This window comes from Canis lupus, chromosome 2 (genome assembly GCF_011100685.1).
Source record: "Canis lupus familiaris isolate Mischka breed German Shepherd chromosome 2, alternate assembly UU_Cfam_GSD_1.0, whole genome shotgun sequence".
Lineage (NCBI taxonomy): Eukaryota > Metazoa > Chordata > Mammalia > Carnivora > Canidae > Canis > Canis lupus.
This window is the reverse complement of record NC_049223.1, coordinates 66,135,293-66,147,707: the sequence shown is the minus strand read 5'-3', so window position 1 is coordinate 66,147,707 and position 12,415 is coordinate 66,135,293. Positions and strand designations below refer to the sequence as shown.

The window sequence follows — 12,415 nt, the reverse complement described above, 5'->3', positions numbered from 1 at the left end:
CTCAGAAATTGGAGGCACCAAAGATGAGGAACCTGAGGACCAAAAGAAGAAATGACACATAGAATCACCTGGACCCTGGAAGTGTTGTGGGGACAGGGACCCCAATCTTTACACTTTCCATCCCCCTGGCCCAAGATGTTGGCAAACAGATCACACACAGGGTGCTGGGCAGAAGTTCAGAATACATTTGTTTAACACATTCCTTGAGGGCTATCTGCCAGGTGCCAGGCCAGGATCTGTGCCCAGAAGTGCAACAGACCCAGACCCTGCCCTCAAGGAGGCCCCAGACAGGTGGGAGACAGATGGGTCAATAGAGAATGCCAGCACAGAAGGATGTGTTCCACAACGGGAGGCAACATGGAGCACCATTAGAGCCCACACAACGGTTACCCAGACAAGGGCCACAGGGAAGAACCAGTGTAGCAGTTGGCACAGAAGTTTCATTTTTAAGGAGAGGTGGGATTTAGCAGGTTAAAAATGGGTGGAGAAGGGCATTCCCTATAGAGGGGACAAGGCCCGAAAGTAAGAGGTAGCAGGATATATCCAGGGTCTTGCACACCATTTGGCTATTCCTAGAGCAAAGAGTGTGGGAAGGGAAAGAAAAGCCCTTTAGAATTCAGAGAAGGTGGATGCCATCATGAAATGACACTAACTGGGGAAAAAGAAGCCGGGGAGACCGCCTTTCCTCCAGTAAGTGTATCAGACATGGCTGGTTGCCTAGTCAGTAGGCGGTCCCTTCTTTCTTCCTTGCTAGCACGTCCCCCCATTAGACTCGCTTGGGTGTCTGGCAGCCTGGTGCTCCAGGGAGGCGTGGCTAGTTCAAAACAATCATGTCAATCCATTCCTCTTGTCAATAGTGGATTTAGGTGTGAGCCATGATACAATTCTGGCCAATGAAGCATGAGGAGGAGTCAGGAGTATTCTGGGAAACTGCTCCTTGTTCTTAAAATGGGGCACAGGAGAAAGTTCTCTTCTTTTTAACCTTTGGTGGTTATTGGGTGAGGATGTGTTGCCTGGGGCTGCAGCAACCATTTTGTGACTTTGAGCAAACAACTTTGAGGATGAAGCCAGGCTGTGGATGCCAGGGCCAAAAGATAAAATGGTCATGGATTCATGCTAGGTCACTAAATTAACTAACAGAGAAGAGACTACCCAAGGCTTCTAGATGCATCACATAACACGTCCCCAGATGGCCAAGACAATTTTGAATTGATTCTATGGTTTGCTGGCTTGCAGCCAGAAGCATCTCTATTAATTATACCTCTTAGGGTTGCAAAGCAACATTGAGTGTGAATCCCACCTCCCAAAGCTTGAACATAGTTGCATTGAGAGTGCATGCAAAGGTCAGTGAGGCAGCAGTGTGACCAGAGGATAGATGCATGCTGGGGTCATGGGACCAGATGTGAGGAGCCTGAAGGCAGGGACCATAGCCTGGATCTGGCATAAGGAGACAAGGAATCTCTGGGGGCTCTAAACAAGGCAGGGGCATGAGGAAAACCATAACTGAAGATCACTCTGGTGAGAATGTAGAAGGTAGATAGCAGGGGGCTCGGGCAGAGGGGAGGAGGCATCAGGGTTGCTACCCTGAGACACAGACATGGAGAAAAAAAAAAATAAGCCCAGGGTCTTTTTGAAACAGTCAGGCCTCCAGCAGAGTTTGTCATGAGTTTTCTGTAGTCGAAGAAGCTAGGGAGACCTTTGAGATGTGTCTCATGCACAGTGTACCCTGGGAGAGATGAGCTCCCACCCCCTTGCCTATGCTAGCACATGACAATCTTGCTCCGATCTTTGCTCCCTGGCCCATGTCACGCGGCAACCTAGAGGGATTTCTGGCCCTAGTGACTCCCAATCCCCTATCATACCACTTTGGTGCCTTTGCCTAGAGTTTTGGAAGGTTTAGGGGCAATTCTGTACTGGTATATGCATGCATGTGCTTGTGTGTGTACATGCCTGCATGTGTGTGTGTGTGCGTGTGTGTGTGTGTGTGTGTGTGTGTGTCAGAGAGAGGGAGGAAGAGAGAGAAGATGAGTGTGACCCACTAGGACAAACCTATCTCTCACCAGCTCTGGGAACCAGGGCAAGCTACTGAATTCTAGAGCTCTGGTCTCCTATCTGTAAACCAGGAACAGTAACAGCTAACATTTATTGAGCATTTATTCTGGGCCAAACGCTATTCTAGGTGTTTAACCTGCATTAACCCTCATCCTTACACATATGCCTCACAAATCCATAATCTTAGAACTTTGATTATCTCTTTTCTCACAAAATGAGGAATCCCATGCACAAGGAGGGTAAGAGACTTCCCCAGAGTCACACAGTTAATAATGGGCAGAGCCTGGCTTGAACCCACATTCTAAACCACACGATCTTAACCACTTCACTGTAGCTTATGGAATGTGGTAAGAATTCAATGCAAGAAAGCACAGCAAGTGCCTAGCAGAGTGCTGGCTCAGCATCGGTGTCTGGGAAATTCCATATTACTGCCCTGGTCAGCTGACTGCAAGTGCGAGCACCGCACAGACATCTGCGTGGCCTGTGTGTCCTCAGAAGGCTCTACACATGCAGGCAGGGCTGTGCGTATACAGGATTGTATGTATATGCAAACGTGTGTCTGCTGTAGGGGCTCACCGAGGAGCAAGACGGAGCCCCTTTGCAGACCCAAAAAAAAATGCCTCAGCATTGGGGCACTTGAGATCCAAAGTCGGTTAGAAACAAAGCCACCCAACTGCAGAGAAGGCAGCTAATGAGTACCTCCTGGGGGAGGGGTGCCCTGGAATTGTGCAGCCAGGGTTCCCTGAGGTGCTGCAGAACCATAGCCTCTGGCCTCACTGCACTCCATGGCTAGCCCTTGCACAGGAATGACCCTGTAGACATGAACCTCAGCCAGCTGGACCCTCCCACACCCCAGTGAGCTGGGCCAGGAGGAACTCTTGCCAGGAAGTTTGCAGACTGATAAATCACAATCTACTAGATGACCTGTTTTTAACATTTGATTCCAAGATCTAGCCTAACCAGGACTTGATTCTGAGTCCCCGAGGCTATGTTCCGGAGCATGGTCATCCTGTCAGCAGCACAGGGGCCCAGGCCAAGTTAGCCTCCAAGGCTGGGGCCAAGCGCTCTGCTTCAAATCATGTGCAATTTAAAGCCTGAGAAGACCTGTTCCAAGGGAAGGGCTAGATACCTCCTTAGATATCTCAGGGACGTCTGACAGCTGAATCCAGGCGTGAAGAGTAAGATGAAAAGATACCAGCCAGGAAACCAGGAGGTCAGTATCCTTACCCTGGCTCTGTGCTCTATCCATTCAGATAACTCCTTCCCTCTCTGGGTTTCAATTACCCATCTGCACAATAAAAGGGTTGGACTTAGCTGCCTGTGGGCTCTAGGCAGTCCTGACATTTTAAGAATCCATGAATCCATTAAATAGCTTTCAGTACAGACTGCCCAGTTCAGAGTGGCAGGGAAACAGAGGAGAGCAACAGATTCAGAAGACCACGCACATAATTCATAAGATCACAAATGGTCCAAAACCCAAGGAATCATCAAAGTCCCATGACCACCCCGGGTCTGCCCAGGCCCGCAAGCCAAGCCCCCTCACCTCCCTCACCTGGAGAATGAGGCTGATAGCCATGGCTTTATAAGAATAAGGGGCAGAGGAAATGCCAAAAGCCACGAACAAAGTCACAGCGAAGGCCAGCAGGTTGGTTGTGATCTCCAGCCTCAGTGATATCCATCGCAAGGATGACAGGAACATCAACAGGTAGTTATTATGCGCATCAGTCAGCCTCTTAAACCTCAGAAAGAAAGGAAAACCACATGTGCTTGTCTGACCCAGAGTTCTGTGGGAGTGGACACAGGTTGCTTCCCTAGAATCCAGCTCCCCACTCCAACCAAAGGAACCTGGTTTTTCTTCAGGGGTTTCCTCCCTGCCTCTCTTCCCTTCCTCAGCCATGGAGTTGACCTGACCTCAGATGGAGGAGTAGGCTCCGACTGACTTAAGGCCTATCAGGACAGGCTCTTTCATGATGATTTCTTGATGATTGGTCCATCATCAATTAGGGTAAGTTCCCTAATGGGGCCAATGAGAATGAATAAATGCCAGGATTCATGAGTGGGTGAAGGGAAGCAACCCCTTCCCACTATCTATCCATGTCAGAGTGAGGGCTCTGTCTGTCTTGTTCGCTGCCATCTTCCCAGTGAGTGCTGAGCACCTGGTAGCTGAGTGACTGCATCACTCCAGGATGCCCCCAGTCTCAGCATCTGCACAATCCTTGAGTGCTCAACACTGCTGGGAGAGCTAGTGCCATGGCTCGTCCAATATTCCAGTTAACCAAACACCCATTGTCTCCTCAAGTGTTATCAGGCTTTGAGCCTCAGCTCAGATGCCATGTCACCCCCTGCCCCACCCCCAGCTGCAGGACACTTCTTTTCCCTCTGAACTCTTATGGCCTTTTATCTGCTTTTCTCCTATGCTGTTGATCATATTCAACCCTGTATTATCACAAAACTGTGTCTCTGTCTCCTGTCTTCCACCAGACTGAGCATCTTATGGTTTGGTGCAGACCATGTATGATTGATGTTTACAAATGAGTAAGTTCACATGACACAATGAAGCCTCAGCAGCAATCATAGGATGTTTCTGTTGGCTTCAGCAAACATTTAGAAGGCAAATCTATAGGTATGAATAGTGAAGGAAATTCTGTTATTTAGAAAGCTATCGTTCCTTGTATTTTATTAAAATTAGATACCTATTTGGAAGTGAAAGAAAAAGAACCATGCAAGAAGCGCTGACCCAGCCATACTTCTTACTAATAATTATATTAAGACGTATACACAATGCCACAGGTCTTTAAGGTTTACAGACATTTTCCATAGAACTTACCCTTGCTATTCCTATTAGCATTATCTCACAGATGAGGTCCTGGAGGATCAGGAATAAAACAATGGGAGGAGGACACTATTCCCTGATGGATCGTTGCTTACCTTCCTGCCTCCCACCATCCCCACAGCCCCAACCTCCTCAGACGCCAGCAGCAGGACTCACTCGCTGATGAAGTCTTCAGCTTTTCCATAGACATGGATGGAGCTCAGGCCCTGAAGAGTGGTGAGAATGTGGGAGAACAGAGGGGAGCGGCTGTAGTTCTCCAGCCTCTTGAACACGTTGATGGGTGCCTTAAACATCCTGCATCAAGAATGAGAGGGAGTTGGGGCACTTGGGTGGCTCATTTGGTTAAACGTCTGCCTCCAGCTCAGGCCATGATCATAGGGTCCTGGGATTGAGTCCTGTATCGGGGTCCCTGCTCAGCAAGGAGTCCACTTGAGATTCTCTCAACCTCTGCCCCTCCTCTCACTTGTGCTCTCCTCTCTCTCTCTCTCTCTCTCAACTAAATAAGTAAAATCTTTTTAAAAAAGAAGAAGAAGAAGAAGAAGAAGAAGAAGAAGAAGAAGAAGAAGAAGAAGAAAGGAGAAGAAGAAGAAGAAGAAGAAGAAGAAGAAGAAGAAGAAGAAGAAGAAGAAGAAGAAAGAAGAAGAAAGAAGAAGAAGAAGAAGAAAGAAGAAGAAGAAGAAGAAGAAGAAGAAGAAGAAGAAGAAGAAGAAGAAGAAGAATGAGAGGGAGTGACCTGGGCCATCAACCTCAGGGACCACTCAGTTCTACCTAGATTCCAACCTTGTATCCCAAGTCACAGACCCAGCTCACAAGCAGAAAGAACCTACTTACGAAAAAAAAATAAGGCAAAGAGTAAATAATATGACTCCCATCAACAGAATGTATGGAGACAGCACACTGACAGCCAACAGGATAGCGACCACCATCAAAGACAGGAGCAGAAACTCTTCAGCAACAACAGGCAACAACTGGTCCATGGCATCCAAGTCCCCCGCAAAGCAGTTCAGGAGTCGGCCTGTTGGGGTTGTGTCAAAGAAGCTCATGGGGCTGCAAGAAACCTGCAGAGACAAAAGCAACCCAGATCAACAGCTAGCTGCCCTCCTTGCTCTGGGACTTGAGGAAGATGTCAGTTGCCCTTAGGCTCTGAATATGTGCAGGATGCAGCCTAAGGGGTGTGCTGGGGAGGTGGTGGAGAGCGATGGTGAAAAGCAAGAGCTCCACAGTCAATCTGCCTGGGTTCCTCTACCCACTGCTGTGTGACTTTGGGCATAAGTTACTTAACCCTTCTGAATCTCAATGTCTTCATTTGTAAAATGGGGTTGATAACAACCCCATTGTGGTTGTGGTGAAGATTGCACACCTCTGCAAATAGGCTAAAACCTCTGAGTTGTACAACTTAAAAGGGTGAGTTTTATGAATATGTGAATCATATCTTAATAAAACTAGAAGGAAGGAAGGAAGGAAGGAAGGAAGGAAGGAAGGAAGGAAGGAAGGAAGGGAGGGAGGAGGGGAAGGAGGGAAGGGAGGAAGGGAAAGAGGGAGGGAGGGAAGAAAGGAAGGAAGGGGTAATACACTGAAAGTCTCAGAACAGTTTCTGTCTCCTAATTAGCATTCCATTAAAACTAGCTCTGATTATTTTCTACAGATGGGACCATTTTCCAGGATTGCCCAAGATTAGTAGCAGCAGCTCCACTGCGATTTCATATTACTTGGTGTCTTGGGTAGAATTTAAGCATGACCACCCCTTCTTGAAGGTGGTGTCCTAACTTGGTCTCTTAAGCAGCGGACAGAAGACCCTTTGGCAATCAAAGAACATTTCACACTACAAGGACTCTAATGAAAGCATCTAGTTCGGTGTGCTCATTTTACAGAAGAGGAAACTGAAGGCCAGACAAGGGAAGGCTGCTCAGTAATCTGCCCAAGGTACCAAAGTAGTTAATGGCAAAACTGTGACCAGACCTCCCAGGGCTCCCTGACCTCCCCCTGCCCCAGCACAGCCACGCTCTTTACAGAAGTCATTTCTTAAAGGTTTGTGGCACTGAGCTGCTGACCAATGGACCACTTTCATTTCCCTATGTATTTCTCAAGCTGTAATACAAGAAAAAGACATAAATAGAAGTTAATTGTATCTATTAAAGCCAAAAACAAAGGAAGGAATGAAAGTGGGGGAAGGAAAGTGCATTTTGATTATCAATAAATAGTAATTATTAGAGTCACCAAGTGCCCCTTACAGCAGTTCTCATTGCAAATGCCCGGGCACTGCTGACCAAGTGCAGTTCATGTTCATGTTCCCGCTGTCAGGTGGGAGGGGAGGCAGTGAGGTTGGGAGAGGCACGTGATGGATGAGCTTCCTCACTCTCTCTGCCTCTAAATTACCTTTCATCTTCTCTCCAGAATCTTTTTGTGAAATGCATAAGCAAAAGGAACAAGAACGGTCACAGTCACTTGAAGAAGTCACAATCATCCCCCCCAGGACTCTGAGCACTCACGGGGGCGGGGGGGTGGTGGAGATGGTGGTGCAGGGAGAGAGGTGCACAGGAGCAGGATGCAGTTCAGCTGTGGTGAGTCAGCCGTCTTTGTTTGTTTGTTTGTTTGTTTGTTTTAAGTTTTTAATTAAATTCCGGGTAGTTAACATACAGTGCAATATTAGTTTTAGGTGTATACTATTTTTCTTTTCTTTTTTTTTAAAGATTTTTTATTTTATTTATTCACGAGACACACACACACACACACACAGAGAGAGAGAGAGAGAGAGAGAGAGGCAGCAGAGACGAAGCAGGCTCCATGCAAGGAGCCCGACCTGGGACTTGATCCCGGGTCTCCAGGATCACACCCTGGGCTGCAGGCGAGTCAGCCGTCTTTGTGAGAGCCTACCATCACTCAGGACTTTAGGGACAGATGGTGGGGACATGGAGACAGGGCTTCTGGTGCCCCATAAGTGTCAAAATAATCTGTTTTTGCAGTTTGTTGTTTGTAGTTGAGCCCATTATCTCAGAGGTTTGTCCTTCACTGTGAATATTTATAAGTACAAAGGCAAATTTAAAAGCAATGAAGCTATAAAAGAACTACAAAAAGAAACATATTGTAAATACGAAGCATATTTTCTAATGGGAACAAAAACTTGAAAAAAATAATAAAATAAGAATTATCACTTTGAGGCATATTTCCAGAATCTTGGAGTGCAGAGTCAGAATCTAAGAAGTCATAGTAAAGGTAGTGAACAGTGGCTGGCCTCAGGGAGAATATTCCTCTCTTGCTGTCTGGTTCCAGAAGCCTGCTGCTTTATGTGAGGTGTGAGGTGTGGGGAAGTGCCTCCACCTCATGTTCCCCACATTGAAATACTTAATGTCAATACAGTTTGCATTCAGTCTACAAGGAATGATGGATGTTCTCCTCACCTCCCAAGAATGCTCATGAAAATCCCTGTTCTACCCCTCTGAGTACCTGTCCTCCTAGATTCCATTCAGTTCCCCAGAAATGCTCTCTCTTCACTTCCTAATTTAAGTTGGCTAAAGTGCTTCAACTCTTCCTTCAGCTCATAGCAGAGGGGTCCCTTCCTCCAAGAAGGCTTCTTGGACTCCCACCCTTCCCCCCACCACCCACATGCTGGGATTAGGTGCCTGTTAGGTTCTTAGGAACCCATGGGTTCCCATCCAGTGGGTAATTTTCCACACTATGTTACAACAGCCTGTTTCCTCATCAATCTTCCTCAATATACTATAAGGCCATGATGGTCTGAACCATACCTGCATTTTTCATTACCCACTGCCCAATGCCCACCCAGTACCTGCACATAGTAACATCCGGTGAGGGGGAGAACCATGACATTTCCAGGAGACAGTGTGATATCGCAGACAATTTGGTATTTTAACCAAAACATATTCTCACCATAACACACAAGGATCTCAGTCCTCTCATATGTAAAATAAGGATCATAGGACCACTTCAAAAAGAACCCAGAACAATTAGAAGCAACTCTGTATGTGACAGTGCTCAGCCAATAGAGACAAGCATTGGTGTGACCATTGACCCTCCAGCAAGACACTAAGCTTTTAGAATCATCCTGCTAGCAGTGGGAGAGCTTCTATGCCCCCAGCTCCTTCTGTGGCCTGCTCCCACCCACCTAGTAGCCCAGTGTACACTTGCAACTATATGACATTCTGGAAAGGGCAAAACTTTGGAGACAGTAAGAAAGATAAGCAGTTGTCAGGATTTGAGGGGGAGAGAGGGATGAATAGGTAGAGCAAAGAGGACTTTTAGGGCAGTGAAACTTTCTATATTAGTCTTTATGGCAGATACATGTCAATATATGTGTGTCCAAACCCATAGAATGTATAATGCAAACAGTGAACCTTAATGTGAACCATGGACTTTAGATAATACTACTACTACTACTAATAATAATAAATGTATTGATATTGGCTCATCAGTTGTAATAAACATCCCACACTAATGCAACATGTTAATAACAGGAGAAACTGGGGGATTGGTGAGGGACACATCTCATCTCACTCTGTACTTTCAACTCAATTTTTCTTAAAAACTGCTCAAAAAAATAGTCTAGCAATTTAAAAAAAAAAAAAGAAAATGAAAAAGAAAACTGGGCAAGCCTGTGGCCTCAGCCATGCCCAGGCCGTACCTTGTTGAGGAGCTCGTTGTGCAATGCTGAGGATGCTTTCCTTGTGATCTTGGCAAAAAACCCTGAGAAGCAGACACCTATGCAGATTAGTAGCAGGACACTGAGTCCATACACCAGTTGATAACACAGCAGCTGAGGGTTGTCCAGTATGTCACCTGGGTCTGCAGTAGTTCCGTTGTTCTCTTGGCTGCTATTGGTCTTCAAGAAAAAACAGTGTGGTTTGTTAAGAAATAGTTGGTTTTGTTCCCCATTTCTGGCACAAAGCTCCTAAAATCCCTGTAATTTCCTAAGTGATGGGGTACTGGGAGCATCTTTTGTTCTAATATTTGGCCTTTGACTGTGGTTCCTGACATAAGAACTTCTAAGACCCTTGGAGTCTCTGGAGCAATTAGAGTGTCTTTTTGTAGCTACTGAGATGGCTGGTGGGGGGAGGGGACTAGATAGCTGCAGGATGGAGAACTGGTCATCAGAAAGACCAAACCATGAGTAGAAGTTTGGAACTTTCAACTCCACCCCCCACTGTCTGCACGGGGAGTGGAGCTGGAGATTGAATTAATAATTGATCATGCCTATGTATGAAGCCACCATAAAATCCCTAAAGTGTGGGGTTCAGAGACCTTCTAGGTTGATGAACACATCCACATGCCAGGAGGGTTGTGCACCCCAACTCCACAGAGACAGAAGCTCCTGCACTCAGAGCCCTTCCTGATCTTACCCTATGTACTGCTTCATCCGGCCATTCATCTGTATCCTTTACTATATCCCTTCCAAAAAGCTGGTACCATGGTATTCCCTGAGTTCTGTGAACCATTCCAGCAAATGATCAAATCCTAAAAGGGGGTCATTGGAACCCCCAACAGATAGCTGGTCTGCCAGAAGTACAGGAGGTCCAGAGTTATGATTAGTATTTGAAGCACAGATAGTCTTGTGGGACTGCATTCACTCCATGTCATGTCGGAATTGTAGGACACACAGATGGTGTCCAGAGAGTTAGAGAAAACTGCATATTGCATTGTGTGGGAATAGAGGAAAACTGAGTTTTCTTTCTTTGGGGAGTCAGATCGAATTTTTTAAAAAACTGAATTCAGAGTGAAATTCAATGGGGAGAGAAAATCCTTCTTCCTGGAGTAAGTAGCTGGTGCAGGGTGAAACTATATGTGCAAACCTCCCTGCTTGGTGCTTTTGCTTTTCCCTCCCTCTCTCTTCTCACTGCCTTGCCCTGGATTAGGCCCTCATTGTCTGTCTGTCCTGGTCCACTATACAGCAGGCAAACTAGTCTGTCTCCCTGACTGCAGCTCTTCTCCCCACTGCACCACTCACTCTACCCTGATTGTTCTAAACTCAGCTCCCTGAATGACTTCTTTTCGTCCTTCTTTCAATGCATCTTTGTCACAAGGAAGCCTGATTTCTAATGAGCCTATTTTCTTCTGCCAGGGTAGAAAATGACTTGATAAATTCACTCTTTGGTGTTAGAAATTTGTGCTAAAAAAAAAGAAAAAAGAAAAAGAAACTTGTGCTAGATTATCACCCGGCATCATTCCTGGTGCTTCTACATTCCTCACTATGATGCAAGGGAGAGCTTGGGAACTTGATTTCCCAGACTCCTGCCAGCATGGTCTCAGGTGTTAGATTTTCACAAAGAGAAGTAGTCTCAGGAAATCTCAAAGCTGAAATAGAAGAAGCCATCATACGCTGGTGGCAACTGTGGACATGTAGGTGGCACATGGAGTTTGGCCAGGGACTTGCAGGCATCCTTCTGATAATCAGCCACTTTAGAGCTACCCACTGCTGGGGTCGCTGGAGCTCTTCCAATGACTGGGTAGCCTCTAATTCCTATATTGAATCTTTGGAAGCTATAAATCCTTCAAGTGGCTTCTGTTTTCTGGACCAAATCCTGCCTGACACATAACCCAAAGGTTAACCAAGCAGACCTCTGGGCAAACATGGCTTGGAATCAGAACACCAAGTTCAAGTCCCACCAGGGAACTTCACATCCCAGGGCAGGTTATTTTCTTCTCTAAGCACAGTTTCTTCTGTAAAATGGAGATAGTGCCTATCTCAGAATGTGGTTGCAAAGATTAATGAATTAACCAGGCACATAACAGCTGAAAACCACAGGTTTCTCAACACAGGATGACTCCTTCCAAATCCCTGCACTAAAAAACTTAACCAAACTTTAGCATGGCTTCTAGCAGCTCAAAGCATGTCCATAGGAGGACCCCAGCCCCTGCCCCCCATCAAAATGCCTGCCTGAGGAAGTTCAACCACCACCAGGAAAAATTACCACTTGTTCTAGCCAACACCTGATGGCATGCTCCCTTTCTCAGAGCACCTACTAAAAAGTGCACATAGCTGTGAATATGTAGCTCTTACAACTCAAAGCATCTCTTCCTAGGACCTAGAAACCGTGACTTTGACATGTAACCATCAGGAAGGATAGGGCCTCTGTCTCTGCGGAAGATTAGGGTCCTAACTTTGATAACTGTCAGCTAGTGGACCCCTGAGCTCATCACATTCACACCCACCAACCCTTGGTAAGTTTCATTTCTCTGAATCTACTGAGCCCTCACGTTCATTCTCTTTTTAAAATGCCCACATCAACTGTGCATTCAAAAGGCCCAAATCAGAATGGCTCTTAGCAATTTCCCTGACACGGTAGTAACTGAGTAAAATGTTTCTTCCTTGTTTTTACTAACACCAGCTATGCTTATATTTGATGTGGCCTCTTTGCCCCCAACAAGAAATGCAGATGCACATTTTAAATAAAGCAAAGTGAAAAGGCAAAATCACCAAGGTGGAATGTAATGCATTCTTGAGGACTGGTTTGGGGACAGAAACCTCTTGGTTTTCTCCTGATGAGACAGCACTTATGGCCACTCATTCTGTGAACA

General features: G+C 46.2%; 1 protein-coding gene across 3 annotated transcripts in view; it reads right to left on the bottom strand.

Annotated features, from left to right (window-relative positions):
* ABCC11 (ATP binding cassette subfamily C member 11) overlaps positions 1 to 12,415 on the bottom strand; it is a 70,393-nt gene that overhangs the window by 11,365 nt on the left and 46,613 nt on the right. For all 3 annotated transcript variants that reach the window (XM_038531102.1, XM_038531103.1, XM_038531104.1), the window contains 4 exons: positions 9,525 to 9,722; positions 5,717 to 5,943; positions 5,042 to 5,179; positions 3,605 to 3,791 (listed from right to left, as the gene is read on the bottom strand). In XM_038531102.1, the coding sequence (XP_038387030.1) occupies positions 3,605 to 3,791; positions 5,042 to 5,179; positions 5,717 to 5,943; positions 9,525 to 9,722 (750 nt within the window). The remainder of the gene's footprint in view (positions 1 to 3,604; positions 3,792 to 5,041; positions 5,180 to 5,716; positions 5,944 to 9,524; positions 9,723 to 12,415) is intronic.